The sequence below is a fragment of the Sus scrofa genome, chromosome 3 (genome assembly GCF_054392235.1).
Source record: "Sus scrofa isolate SSC_HxYL_T2T_F1_AM1 chromosome 3, Sscrofa_HxYL_maternal_Yorkshire_Landrace_v2.0, whole genome shotgun sequence".
In the NCBI taxonomy this organism is placed as follows: domain Eukaryota; kingdom Metazoa; phylum Chordata; class Mammalia; order Artiodactyla; family Suidae; genus Sus; species Sus scrofa.
The window spans coordinates 144530453-144545004 of record NC_139385.1 but is presented as its reverse complement, the minus strand read 5'-3'; the positions used below and the strand labels follow the sequence as shown (position 1 = coordinate 144545004).

Genomic DNA, 14552 nt, shown 5'->3' with positions numbered 1-14552 from the left:
GCCACACAGTGTGTTTTAACATTAGCTTCTTAATCACCCTGGGGACAAACGCCTACAGTAGTGTTAGGCAGAAAATACTCAAAATTTAAACAAATATTTCTTGCAAAGCTTCTGGGCTGCAGAGCACGGCTCTGGACAGTGAGGAGAGGACTCGGGACCTCAGGGCGTCTGGCCGCCCTTCATTCTGGAACACCTGTCCCACTTCCCAGGGTCAGACCTGAGCCACAAGACACTCCTGGGCCATCATTTCTGAAGCCCCAACCACGGAGCTGTTTTGCCCACTCTTGGCCCCATGTGGACAAGTCTGTTTTCCCAGCGATTCCCATTCAATCTTGGGGCGTGGGGGCAGGGGGCCGGGGAGCAGAGGGTGGAGTGATGCTGAGCAGCCCCCCTAACTCTGGGGCCGGGTCCTACGAAGTCCCCACTTTCCACCAAGCCTTGTTTCTTTTTTTAATAGAGAGGAATCGCATACTAGCAGATGCATGAGAACAGACACCTCGGAGAAAAGCCGAAAGTGAAAACATTTCTGCCCCGGGAGGACCTACGGCGACATGCCTGTGCCCCACCAAGGACACGCCAGACAGTCCCCAAGCCCCGCAACGCCCCAGAGCCCGCCTGCCCTCGTCAGCACGGCTCCCTCCTGGGCCCCCCATCGCTGCCCTTCTGTGGCCGCAGTCCCAGCCGCTGGAACCCCCACCCAGGACTCAGCTCCTCCTGGTTCCAGGCCCACAGCAGCAGCAATGGGAGCTTCCTCACCCTGCGCCTGCATCTACACAGCTGTAAACGGGGTGTGTGTTCATGTCACCCGCAACCCACTTGTTTCAGTGAGGGGTCTGTTGTGCTCCGCACCCCGCCTCCTCTCGGAGTCAGTGAGACCCAGCAAAGGCATTTCAAAACGCCCCTGAAAACTGTGAGACCCCAGGCAAAGCAGGAGGTAGAGGGGGGCTTTCTGGGAGAGAGGCCAGTGCTAAGCAGGGTCCCGTCCCTCCTACCCTGGGCTGGGGGGTCTGTGGGAACGGGAGGCTGGAGGCGCCTTTTCTGTTCCGTGACACTCATTTTCTTCAATATTGTTCTTTTTGAAAAGCAATTCGGATAGGAGGGCCAAGCACAGCGCAAGCATTAGCCGTTGGCCAGATGTGAAAAATGGCTTCAGGGCCCAAGTTTTTTCCACTGACTCACTAAAGAATTAAATTACCCCATCCAGAAACCCTCCCCCGGCCTGTCTGCAAGTCCTTTTCTTCAGAGCCCCATGCGTCTGGCACCCCCGCCTCCACAGGGGAAGGAACAGAGTCGCAGGCTGAGCGCAGGCCCCGCCAAAGACCCCAAGGAAGCTGCCAGGAGAGTCAGCGCCCAAGAGCTGAGTGGTCCGTCCTTGTTTTAAAAGTAGGAACACTGACCGCCCACTTCCTGAATAGTTCACTCAAGATTTTACAACTTTTGCAGGCTGCTCGGTGGTGCCAAAAGCACTCCTGCTCAGCCAAGAAAAGTGGAAACTATTTTTGGCATTCAGAGGGCAGCTGCAGGACGCTCGGTACGGTCGGCGCCTGAAGCGCAGGCGGCCTTTTCAGATTCTGAAAATTTCTCATCCGAGTCGCGGGCGAACAGCTCGAGGCCTGCAGCCCCTCGGCGGCATCCCGGGCCGGCGACCTCCTCTAGCCGGGCGAGAGCGCGATGCTCGGTGCCACTGGAGCGCCGACTCTCCGATGGCACCGCCGCGGCGCGCCCTGGCTGGCGACAAGAGCGGCGATGGGTCCCAGGCGCCAACCCGCTCGGACCCCGACTCTGTCCACCCCCCGGCCAGCCGCGCCGCGCCACAACTCGGGGAGGGACCCGCACCGCGGCCGCTCCCGGAGCTCGGCCCCGCTCTCCCGCGGCGCAGAGCAAGCCCGAGAGAAAACCGTGCGCCCCGCAGGGCTCGCGACTACCCGGGCAGGAGGCTCCCCGCGCCCCGGCCGATGCGGGGACGTGGGGGCGCTGCCGCCGTGGGTCACGGAGGATGCGCCCGGGAGGCTCCCCCAGTGCGGGGGCGGGGGTACCGCGCCCAGGGAGGACCGGGAAACCGGAGCGGGAACCGCCGAGTGGGAGGAGGGGAAAGAGGGGGAGGGGGGAGGAGAGGAGGGGGGAAGCGGAGGAGGGGGCGCGGGGCGCGGGGAGGAGAGGGGCCCGGAAAGGGGCGGGAAGGGGGCAAAGGCGAGCGGAGGACGGCAGCGAGCAGGACCGGGCCGGGCGGGGCGGCCGGGCTTCCCCCGCCTGCTCCCAACAACTTCCCCGTCCAGCGGGGATTCCGAGCTCCGAACAAAGGCGGCTCCAGAGGCGGCGCGCGCTGCGCTCAGGTCCGCCCCCCGTGCCCCGGCCAGGGCGGACAAAGGCCCCGCCGCACCATCCTCCCTCCCGGACCCCGGACCCCGGCCCTCGATCCTCCCGCGCGCCTTGCCCCTCGGGGCCCCGCGCCCCGCCGCACTCACAGGATGGACGTCTGCGGCGCCACGGCGGGCACGGCCTCCAGCAGCAAATGCATGCAGCGCACGGTGGTGCGGAAGCACAGGCAGCGGCTAGGACACCCGTTGCCCGGCTTTTGGGCGACCACGGCCAGCACCCCCCAGCAGCAGCACATCACAAGCGCCAGCAGGCAGGGGCGCGCGGGACGCGCGGGGTGCACGGCCATGGCCCACGGCGCGCAGGACACGCGGACACTCGGACCGATCGTGAGGGCCCGGCGCGTCGGCTGCCGGCTCTGGACTGCGCCCTCCCGCCGCCCAACTGCGGCCCACGTCCCAGCTGTGCGCGGGGGGCGGGGGGCGCCAGCTGTGCACATGCGCGCGGCTCCTCCCTTCCCACCCCCACCTCCCCAAGGGCCGGGGCGGGGCGAGGACCTCCAGCCGTGCGTCCGGCTGCGGCGCCCCCTTCCCAGGGCTGCCTGGGGTGCCGTGTGGAGGCCAGGTTGGGCCCCCAAGTTCCAATCCCAGGTCTCCGCCCACGATCTGGGGCCTAAGCCAAGTTTGCTTCACGTCCTCTGGCCGCCGTGTCCGCACTATGCGAGAGGGTTTTTGTCCTTTTATAAAACACGTTGGGAGCGCCGGCAAGTCCCAGGCAGGATTCCAAGGGCTTGCTCTGTCTCTCTGTCTCTTAATCTCTGTCTCTTAATCTCTCTCTGTCTCTATCTCTTTCTGTCTCTCTCCCTTAATCTCTCTCTGTCTCCGTTTCTCTTTCCGTCTCTCTGTCTCCCCCCCCCCACCCCGCTCTCCTTGTCTGTCTAACACACAGACACACTCTGCTGCAGGATTAGAGCCAGGCTGCCGGGCTCCCCGGCGGAGCCCCTGAGGCCTGGTCACTGCCCAGGGCTGTGCACTGCTGCCCCCAGGACTGTTAGGAGGCAGCGCTGGACCAGGTGGACCCTCATGGACCTTTGGTTTCTCCCCTGTGGCCTCTTCCAGGGGGGCCTTGTCTGGAGCAGAAGCCCTGGGAAGGAGGGGCCCCACCTGCGTGTGTGTGTGTGTGTGTGTGTGTGTGTGTTCACAGCCTCACCCCAGCACTTTCCTCAAGGATCCAGTCTCTGCGGTGACAGTGGAGGACGTCAAAGCCACACAGTCACCAAGCCTCAGCCTCAGAGGCGCCTGGGTCTGTTCTGACACCCACACTGTTGCGTGACCGGAAGTGCCACAGTGGGGCTGAGGTGACCTGGCTCGCTCCTGCCACCCTGTCGGCAAACAGCTGCTCCTGCACGTCGGTGGGGCTGCATCTGGGTGCGGCTGAGCGGGGGTCTGGTTCTAGACCCCTCCGGAGGCTGCACGTCCATGACAGACGTTCTCACCCCAGTCACTACGTGGGGTAGCCGTCCAGTCACGCCCCCCGGGGGTCCTGCACACTGGCCAGTCCCGCGTCTCCCCCAGAGCCCACGCCCGGGGCCACACTCATTTTGCTTTTTCTCTGGGGACCCCCAAGAATTTCAGCCTTGCATATCAGAAACCCAAAACCTTACTCTCCCTGAAAATGTCATTTTTCCTCTGGGTCACCCATGTGTCCCTCCAACTGTTTCTCATACCTCGGGCCCGCAGGTCCGCTGCTCCACCCCCCAGCCCTGCAGCAACAGAGAATGTGCCGCTTCGACTGGGCCACTCCGCTGTCCAAATGGCTCTGGTCCCTCGGGTTTAAGTGGGAAAAGCCACATCTCTCCCAACACCTCAACCTGGGCCTCCCGAGGTCAGCTCGGGCAGCTAATTTTATGTGTCCATTGGCTGGGCCATTGGCCCAGTGACAGGCCACACGCTAGTCCCGGTGCTGTGCCAAAGGCCTTGGGAGGTGAGACTAACGTTGGTTCCTGTCTGCGACCGGCTGTCTAGGAGAGGAGGGGTCCCTCCTCCAGTCTGTTCAAGGTCTTAAGAGCAGGAACTGAGGTTTCCCGGAGAAGAAATTCTGCAGAGTCTCAGCGTGCCCTCCTGCGGGCGTTCCTAGTCCCCTGACCTGCCTCTAAAACTAGGACCTGCCAGGGCACCGGGGCGTGAGCCAGTCCTTAAAATCCCCTCCCCTCCTCCTCCTCCCTCCCTCCCTCCTTCCATCCCCCACATGTCCGTCCGTCCGTCCATCTGTCCGTCCATCCACGCAGCGCGTCGGCCGTCTCCCGGAGGACAGCCGTCCGCGGAGCCCTGGGTGGAGGTGTGGTGGTGAGAGGCCAGGGCAGTGAGGCCGGGTTGGGCTTGTAGGAGCTCACGGGTGAGGACGGAGCGCTTCCCGACACAGACACAGCCCAGCGCCTTTCCACAGCCTTTGCCCGGATTTCCTCTTCCGCCCCCTGGCGGCCCGCGGAAGCCTCACAGCTCCAGGATCCTGACCTTCCCGCGGCTCCCAAGACCTCTGATGATGGCTTTCCCAACCGTATCATCTGTGCCAAAGCCTGTTATCTGTCCTGCAGCAAACATTCCTTTCAGTGTGACTGGGCACGGTGACAGGCTCGGTTGCTCACGGAGCCAGACAGAGGAGCCGCGATCGCCGAGCAATCTCTGTTTTCTGTGACGCCGTCACTGAGTCACTGAGGTCCATCGGGTGGCTGCGGGAACACAGAACCACCCCCAGCCGCCAAGGCCGGCTCTGCGGCAGGACCAGCGCACGGCTGCTGCGCGCAGACCCTGCCCACAACATCCCGGAGGAAGGGCCATCATCCCCCCTTTTTGCAGCCGAGGAAACCAGGGCCTGGCGAGCAGAGCAGCTTATCCGAGGGCTCGTCTCTAATGGGGGGCGGGCAGAAGGATGCCGTCTGGGCAGGCACTGACCTGTGAGCCTCACCCAGGTGCTGGACACTGCACGCGGGGCCCCCTCCCGGACTGCACCACCCCTGTCGCCACCCCAGCACTGCAGACCATCACTGGGGAGCTGCCAGGGTTACGGGAGCCGCCCTCCTGGAGGTGCCTGCACCCTGCCCGTCCTGACAAGCCTGCAGCCACAGGCACTGAGTCCTGCGGAGCTTGACCTGTCCTGGCGGTCAGCCTGCAGGGCTTCCTGGGCCCCAGGGGGTCGAAGGCACATCCTTCCCCGCTGGGTGGCCACCCGCACACCCAGGTCCCACCCCCCCCACCCCCCACCCCCCACCCCCGCCCCGTGCATGGCACTGTGCTGAGAAGGCCCCAGGGGATCCCAGGGACAGTCCTCATTTTCTGCGCCTCCTCCGGCGTGGCGATGCCTCCTGGCCACCTGTCTGCCCCACTCTTCCAGGGTTTACGAGGAAAAGACAAACTGGGAGGCAGGCTTACCTCCTCTGTGACTCCCGAGGCTGCTCTGGGCTGCGTCTGTCATTGCAAAGACCCACTCCCCTGGGGCTGTTGTGCGGGACACCTGGGGCCCTGGTCTGAGGAGGGGACTCCCTGCCCAGAGCCTCCCATGTAGGGCCCGAGCCTGGAGAGGGGCCATTCCCAGACAGTGAGTCAGCCCCTCAGAGCCTGGCTGTGCCTGCAGCTCCTGGGAGCCCCCCACCTGGGCCACCCTGGGGCCAGGGCAGGGCTAACCCAGGAGCCCACAGAGCAGCACAGATGCACATGCCCCCTGGATCCTGCACCCTCACCTTTCTGGAGCCAGAGGCCCGAGGTCCAGGCTTCCACTGGAGGCTCAGGTGTCTGTTCCGGCCTCCCCAGCTTCCCTCCTCCATGCTCCAGGGACCTCGGTCGCAGCCCCTTTTCCAAGCCGTGGGTTCCCAGGGGGCGGCGAACGGCTGGTGAGCCCATCCTGGTGGCCTGGGGTCCTGCTGAAGGCCTGCTCACCTCCAGGGCTGCTCCCGGCCGAGGGGGAAGGGCCTGGACGGCACAGTGGGTCCAAGGGCTCCAGGACAGGGTTTGCTGCCCCGGCTTTGGCCACAGGGACTTGACACTCTGGAGTCGGGTGCCAGCTGTGGAGGTCACGTGCTGACAGAGGAATCTGCGGCTTGTGCTGTTCACCCCCACGCAGCTGCATCCTGCTCCGTCCCTTCCTCTTTTCGGGACTGTCTGAAGCCCCGTCCCGCGGTGGAAGCCACACATGCGGGGTCTGGTTCTGTCGTCATGAGCTGGACGACCGTGCCTCAGACAAGTGGATTAAAGACCAGGTCTTCCCAAGTTAAAGCCACACACTCTGACAAAACCCCGGAGGCGCCCCTGTGACCGCCTTTCCTGCCGCCTCCCTGGATGCGCCTCAGGACGCGCCTCATCAGTGCGCCCCACGAGGTCACCCAGAGCCTCTGCCGTTAAACCGAAACACTGAAAGGAGGCTGAGGACGAGCCAGCCCCGCTTGGAGCTGTTTCCCACTGAGATCCACACGCGAGGGTGGCCGGGTGGGCTCAGGCCGGAGCTGCCCCGCTTCCCCGGCGAGTGGGCGGAGTTACCGTCTGAGTAGGCCTGGGTGGGGCTGGCCCTGAGCAGGTCCTCCGTGGCCTCTGCGGGTGCTGGTCCCACGTGTCACATCCTTGGCAGGGATCTGGGGGCCACACCGGCATCTGGGCACAGGCGAGGCCCCCACCAGACAGCAAGTCACCGCCACCCAGGCCGAGGGAAGGGTGCTCGCAAGTGGGCCACGTCGGCTGGAGACGAGCCTGCAGGGTCCCGGTTGCCTTCAGCCCCAAATAACCCACAGGCCAAGGGGCAGATGTGGGGTGTCACCTTCTGCTCCCCTTCACCAGCCCAGACAGTGCCCCTGAGGTGTCATCACCCAGGCCTTCTCTCCTCCTAGGACCCGGGGAGACCCCACCCCACACAAATGGAACAACTGTCCCCCCCTTTCCCGTCGTCTAAGGACTTCTTCCTAACAGTCACCCCCAGGCCACCTGCATCTGCCCCCTGCCACCACCAAGCAAAGATCTGCCCGAGGTCCCCAGTTTCACCGGGGGACCCTCACCTGTCCTGTCCCAAGGCCCCAAGGCCCTGTGCCCGAGTTCCCCATCTCACAGGGGGACACTCGCCTGTCCCCAAGGTCCTAAGTCTCACCAGGGGGACGCTCACCCCCCTGTGACCCCTGAGCGCACAGTGTGCCAACCTGCCTGTGGCCAGTGGGAGCTGGGAGGGCGGAGGGCCGGGCTCTCCTCCCCCTGCAGGAAGATGAAATGTGGCATCCAGGCCCCGGGTCACCGGCAAGCCACCTGTCACAGAGATGGGGACCTCAGCCTTGTGTGGCTGAGTGGATACAACCCACTAGCTTGGCCTCTGGGACAGCGGGGGCTCCTACCAGGCCTGGAGGGTGACGGGAGAGGGTCTTGGGAGGAACAAGCGGCGGGAGGGCCCACACACGTGGGGGGAGGCCTGGGGAGGCCTCTGAGCAAAGGAGGCGGGAGTCGCCCTCTTCCAGAGGGAGAATTAGGCCTCTGGTTCCGGCTGTGTCCCCAGGCCCTGGAGCTGTCATAGCGCAGCCCCGGGGACCCGGGCTCTTGCAGCCTTGACTGCCCAGAGCCCTCACCTGCTCTGGGCGGAGTGCACTGCACCCTCCCTGCTGGGTCAGCCCAGGAATGTTCTGGAAGGAATGCCAAGTGTGGGGCCCGGGAGCCCTCCTGAGAGCGGCTGGAGCTGAGGGACCTGCCCCAACGCGAGCAAAGAGCCCTTAGCTGGGCCGGCAGCTGGGCCTTCAGGTCTCACTGGACGGGGGCTTCGCGGGGCCACTGTCCGCGGCGCTGAACGAGGGATTCCTGACTTCGCCCGACACCCCCTCCCCAGGGCTGCTCTCCAGGGGACAGCGGCTGTTTCAGGGTCCAGAGGGGGCAGGGCTGTGTGCACGCCTCACAGGGGGGCACACAGGCCGACACCCTGGGGTTTGGAGCCAGGGAAATAAGGGGGCGGGGTGGCCCTCCAAACCCCCAACTCACCAGGGTTTTCAGGGAAGCGCGTTTCTGGGCAGAATTTGGGTGAGGGCTGCGGCCGCGTGGCTTCCTTCTGATTGGTCAGTGGTGAGGTCACAGGGCGGGGCTCCGCCCAGAGCCGCCCCCTCCCCTGGGTGGGCCTGGGTTCAGGCGGGAGCTCAGACCCCTGGTTCTGGAGCTCCTGGAGGAGGGAGCAGCCGCCCCCAGGCTGCACTGTTGTCTCTGGACATCCCTCCTGCCCCCCCATCCCCTCCCTGACGGGCAGCTGTTGGAATCTGCTCTTTGGAGCTTTGGGACTGGCCGGAGCCTGCAGCCCACTCCCTACAAGGAAAGGGGCCTCCTTCCAGTCTTTGGAGCAGTGTCCTCAGAACCCAGAGGCTGCCTCCCAGGCTTAAGTGCTCAGCAAGCAAGGCCGCATAACTCTCAGCTTTCTCATCGTTAAGTTAAAGAGCCCAGAGATAAGAAAGTAAGCTACACACACACACACACACACACACACACACACGAAGACAGATGGAACAAGCTGGGATCAAGATCGGTGTCAACGGACAAGAACAAAACGAAACAAAAAACCAACCTGCAGGTTGAGAGTTAATGGGGAGTTAAGCTTATTTGGTGTCGTTCTTAGGACATCGAGCTCAGGAGGCAGCCTCTCAACCCTGAGAAAACTGCTCCAGGAGGCCAGGGGAAGCCAGGAGGTACAGGAGCTTTTGTCACAAAGGGCGGGAACATCAAAGGACCATTGTTCATCACAGACAAGCAGACATGGCCGGGAGTTCAGCTCTTCTGTGTGTGGGGAGATGCAAGCTCTGGGCTCACTGAGGTGGCTCCTGTGCAGGGCACCTCGGCTCTCTGGGGGCCAGTGTCCTGTTTCCCCCCCGCCCGCCCCGGCAGCGCCCACAGCATGCAGAAGTTCCCCGGCCATAGATCGATCCCGCGCCACAGGGTAATGAGAGCCACGGCAGTGCCGTACCCCTAACCGGCTGAGCCGTCAGGGAGCTCCTGTGTCCTGTGCTTCCCCCCACCCCAAGTCCCCTCAGGGCTCAGGTCAGGGTGGCAGTAATGTGACATGAAGCGGCTGTGACATCCAGGTTTCCTGACATGACAGGCAATGTTTTGTTTCTCGGTGGCAATGAATCTGACCTCCTTTGGACCTGCTGGGGACATGGCTCGGATCGTCCGTGTCGAAAAAATGAGACACATGCACACGGGGAGACCTTGCCAAGGCTCTTCACTTCTGCAGAAGGGCGCGGGCCTCGAAAAGCGCGTGTGCGGAACAAAGGCCGCTCCCCGTTGACCCCGAGGCCGGGGATGGACCTGCCCCTTCCCGTGGGTCAGGTCAGGGCACGCATTCCTCCCGGTTGGCACGTTGGAACAAACGCTTGTGGGAAAGAAGGGAAACAGGAAGGGGGTCGCAGGGGGCGTTTCAGCCGAAACCGGAGCAAAACGGAGTCGCCAAGACTTCCTCTGATGGAAAGGACGTGCTGTTACTTTCCACAGCAGCAAAGACTCCGACGTCCTTGGACGCCGAGTCTCATCGTACGCTGGTCTTCACACATTAATGACATAGCTACTGGTGGCCAAGACTGGACACTGAGGACCAAAAAATGATGACAAGGGGTGGCAGGAAAGCCCCGCCCCTCCAGGTAGAACCTCGGTCCGAATCTTTAAAGTCAACTCCCTTCTCCAGGTGCTGGACGTTGACCCGGGAACTAAGTTTTCCACTTGCCCACTTTGGCCACTGACTAAAGCTGCGCTGTGTTGACCTCGGCTTCGGGTTCGGCTGCTCAAAACCAACAGAAGAGACCTTCTCCTCCTCGGTGGGGCTCGGGCCTGAGCAGAGTCCACACAGCTTCATCCGTTTACCAGGGAATGAGATCCAGCTTAAGGAGGAGGAGGGCGTGGGCTGGCCGGGGAGTCGGGGGTCAGCAGAGGCAAACTGGCATTTCAGGTGGACGAGCAGTGAGGTCCCGCTGGACGGCCCGGGTCCCACTCCCGGGAGAGAACGTCATGGGAGACAGCGTAAGAGAGGAATGCGTGCGGCGACACACAGGCACAACCTGGAAGTTGAGTTAAGGTTTATTTGGGGCCAAATTAAGCCCTGAGACACCCGGGGCGGGGGTGGGGGGGTGGGGGTCAGGGAAATACAGGAGTTTTTGCAACTAAGCGTCAGAGCAGAACCTGGGCTTCCTGACGCGACTCTTTTGATGTGCGCCTCTGCTCCTGAGTCCCGTGACCCGTGTCACAGCCTGCAGGACGACTGGCCCTCAGCCTGGGCGGTGACCGCCTGCTCAGAGGACCACGACCTTCTTTGCTTTACCCTTCACTACTGCCCCCGGGGGCGGAATGCCGCCTGAAGAGGAGAGGGGGCACCTACCTGCGTGATGGCGGTGGGGGAGGGGCCGGCCGTCAGGCACACGTTTGACACAAGCTCACTGCTGGCGACAAGAAGGTCACCACCCGTCACAGGAGCAGACGTCACCAGGAAGGAGTTTAGTGTTTCTCTAGATACGAGGAGATGCACGAATTGGGCTCGTAAAATCTCCTACAACATCCGACTGTCTCCAGACTCTTGCTCCAGTTTTCCTGGGGTGCAGTCCTTCCTGATGCCCCCCCAGCTCTGCGGGGGGGGGGGGGCGGCTGCAGCCGTTCATCAGCTACCGCATAAGAGGCTGATAGCAGTCCCCGTGTGCGTGCGTGCGTGCGTGCGTGTGTGTGTGAGAGAGAGAGAGAGAGAGAGAGAGAGAGAGAGAGACGGGTCTCCTCGCTGCACCGCAGAAGCTGGCACAACATTGTAAATTAACCACATATATATTTTTAAATGCAAAAAACCAAAACAAATTTCGACTTAGAAACACGGTCTCATCCTGGAAATTGAAAGGGGACATTCTTCTTCTTCTGCAGAAGTAAAAGAATTTTGAAAATGTCACCCTGAGCTAATCTGTCCCGCATCAGGTAAGCCTGAAGAATTCGGGAACATTTTCCGAAACCAACACTTCAGTGGATTCCAGGAGACGTTTTTGGCCACGCGGCAAATGAGAGGATGTAAGGCACAAAGCAAGGACCCAGTGAGCCTCGGAGGTGAGCTGCTGACCCCGCACAGGGAAGGGAATGGGGGCCGGTCTGGCTGCCTCCCGTGTGACTCACGCAGCCGGTCAGCTGAGTCTGGACCAGGCGGAAACCAGGGGGTGAGAAGGCAGGCTTTGCAGGACGATGCTCTGGGCACTGGCTCTGGCAGAGACACAGCTTCCAGGCACAATTAGCCTCCTGTTGCTAATCTCTCACCTTCTCTGGCCGTGACCGTCTAAAAAACTGAAAAAAAAAAAAAATCCAACTGGATTAAGACGTATCCTAAATCTCTTCCCATGTCCCAGTTCAACTCAAAAATCTTGCCTTGCTCAAAATATTATCTTTGAGGCAAAGTGAAGAGTAGACATGGTCGTACATGAAGAAAAAACATGTACATGAAAAGATATAAACAAAGTCGGGACAAAATTTGGACTGAAGGGTAGGATCCGAGGGAGAGACGACCGTCGTCCCTGGAAACAGGAGATCCCAGCACCTGTGGGCACCTGGCTGCGCCTAGTAGGTGTCCTGGGGACCACGGGACAGGGCACTGCCCTGGGTACCGAAAGCGCTGCCCCATGAGCGGGGAGGTGTTTGTTTCACACGTGCAGGTAAGTTTGCTCTGTCCGCATGCGTTACGGCGGGATTTGATCCTTGTGTGGTTTTTACACTTCCTTCCGTCTGTACAGTGGCCTAACTTTGGGGGATGTTTAGGTGATGAACTAGAAAGACAAAGGGTAGAGGTACTCGGGGGAAGGGGGTCACATACACAGATCCCCGAGTTGTTCGGACAGTCAGTCGATCCTAAGAATCTTCATCACAGGAAAAGTACCTTTTTCTTTCTTTTTTCCTTTTTCTTCCCATTGTCTCCACGTGAGACGACAGAGTCTGACTAAAGTCGTGGTGCTGATGCTCTCGCAATGCATGTAAGTCACACCGCCGTGCTCGCGCCTTCGCGGGACAGTGACGGCTGGCTGCCCGAGAATGCTCAGCAAGAGCCGGGCGCGAGAGCGAATAAAAGAAGGGAACAGACAAGCCCCCGACCTGATCACATGGAGACAACCTGTGTGATGGTTTTGGGAAGAAACCTCAAGGTGTGAAGCTACGCAGACACAAAAGAAAAAAGACAAGGAACAAAGTTTGTGTGATGGTTTTGGCCACGCCCTTAGCAGGAGGACGTTCTGGCCAGGGAGGGACCCAAGCTGCAGTAGTGACAACGCCGGATCCTTAACTGCTAGGCCTCCAGGGAACCCCGGGTCCAATAGGAGTTACAGCTGCCCGCCTACAACACAGCCACAGAAATGACGGATCCTTAACCCACTGAGCAAGGCCAGGGATCCAACCCACGTCCTCATGGATACTGGTCAGGTTCATTACCGCTGAGCCAAGAAGGGGACTCCTGTTTTTCTTGATATATATACACACATTTTTCTTGATATATATACACACATTTTTCTTGATATATATACACACATTTTTGGGGGGGGGGGGTCTTTTTAGGGCCGCAATCACAGCACGTGGAGGTTCCCAGGCTAGGAGTCCAATCAGAGCTGTAGCCGCCAGCCACAGCAACTTGGGATCCGAGCCACGTCTGCGACCTACACCACAGCTCATGGCAATGCCAGATCCTTAATCCACTGAGTGAGGCCAGGGCTGAACCTGCGTCCTCAAGGATGCTGGTCAGGTTTGCTAACTTTTGAGCCATGGCAGGGAACCCCTTGATGTATACTTTCAATTGGCTCTAGGTCACTGGCGTCGCTCAGCTACGCTGAAAAGTCCCACTGGCTGGCGCTCGGGCAGTGGAGGGAAGCGTCTGCTCACAGCGGCCCTGACGCCCCTGGGTCTCCAGGAGCCGAAGGGGCCCAGATTAACTGCGCAGGGACGTGGCGACCGGGGGCTGAGCAGCTCTTCTGTCCCTGCTGATCTCGGGGAGACTATTTCTTGGGAAGAGGGAGCAGGAGACACTGCTCCCTCCCTGCTGGTGGCAGGGCCTCCTGACGGAGTCCACGGGCGGCAGTGTCCCTGGTCCCCTGTCCCTGTTCCCTCCCAGCTCCGTGTCCCTGGCTCTGCTCTCCTTCAGTGTCGAGGGACCATGCGGTGCAGACACTGGGGTTACCCTGAGCCTTCTTCTCCTAAACCCACAGGAATCCTCACTCTGGCTTTTTACTTTTTAAAGAATTCACGTCTTTGTCCGTGGTGAGAAAGTGGCCTTCCCTTCAGCACTCGTACCACAGAATGTGTGCATAGGAGGGTTTGGACAAGGGACAGGGACCCATCTGTGGCTCTGCCTCACTCCCATTCTTACCCCAAACCTGGAGACACTGGCTTTGCCGCCTGCCTCCCCAGCCCCAGCGCCCAGCCCCCCAGCCCAACCTCCTCTCCGGGGGACCAGTTCCCTCCGTCTGCTTTGCTGCCCAGCCCAGTGGGGGTGGGGGCGGCGCAGCAGTGGGGGTGGGCAGTGACCACAGGACTGGACAGGACAGGCACAGGGTGGGGGGCTGGCGGGCAGTGTGGTCATCAGCCACTAACACAGGTCAGTTTGCAGCTACTCAGCTGCTTCTTAACACACTTATGGTTTGTTCTATGCTTTGCACTTCCTGTGCCGCAAGCTTCTTAGCAACTGGTCTTTACAGCCCTCATTTCTAGCAGCGGCAGAGCAATGTTCGGTAAAGTGCGTCTGTCGTTGTGGCTCCAGCATCTTCTCTCACAGGACTTTCAGATCGTCGTCACGCATTTCAGGGTGTTTATCATTGTTCTGGTATTTTAGGAGTGACCTCTGGAATTACTGGGTCAAAGACTTGAATTTTACAAGATTTTTGACATTATTGCTAAACTGCTTTCCAAAATGTTTAGGCCAATTCTCAGGTGAGGGCAAAAGGGCTTTTGACAATCACGCTGAAAGATTGAAGTCACTGACCACAGCTCCCGACGGATCACCACCTGCTTTCTGTTCACTTGACCCCAAAGACGGGCGGGGCCTTTCCCACCGTGTTCCCCAAGGTCTGGAGACAGGGACGAGGCCCCATCCTAAATGCGCCCCCTCATCAGTCCCATGCAGCTGGGCCACCTGCTGGTCATAGACATCGGCCACACTTGCTGGAAGAGGGGCTCGGATGGCCTTTGGCGGGGGCCGCCCAAAAGGCATGTGCAAGTTCCCAGGCCAGGGATCAAACCTGCGCC

At 61.0% G+C, this 14552-nt stretch overlaps 1 protein-coding gene and 1 long non-coding RNA gene across 12 annotated transcripts in view; both read right to left on the bottom strand.

Moving 5' to 3' along the window:
- Window positions 1-2931, bottom strand: part of PXDN (peroxidasin) — a 56402-nt gene extending 53471 nt beyond the window's left edge. For 9 of the 11 annotated variants that reach the window (XR_014842583.1, XR_014842584.1, XR_014842585.1 and 6 more), the window contains exon 1: window positions 2466-2762. Coding sequence is in view for 4 of the 11 variants with exons in the window: in XM_003125405.7 (XP_003125453.7) it covers window positions 2466-2665 (200 nt within the window). In the remaining 7 variants the exon portion in view is untranslated. Of the gene's footprint in view, window positions 1-992; window positions 1068-2465; window positions 2763-2873 lie in introns of those variants that run through there. The other 2 variants (XM_085020034.1, XM_085020035.1) reach the window with 2 other exon arrangements.
- Window positions 2932-8890: 5959 nt separating this feature from the next.
- On the bottom strand, window positions 8891-11618 carry LOC146404997 (uncharacterized). The gene is made up of 2 exons (XR_014842588.1): window positions 10684-11618; window positions 8891-10366 (listed from the first exon to the last, which is right to left on the bottom strand). It is a non-coding gene; the product is annotated as an uncharacterized LOC146404997 (long non-coding RNA).
- Between the last annotated feature and the right edge of the window lie 2934 nt (window positions 11619-14552).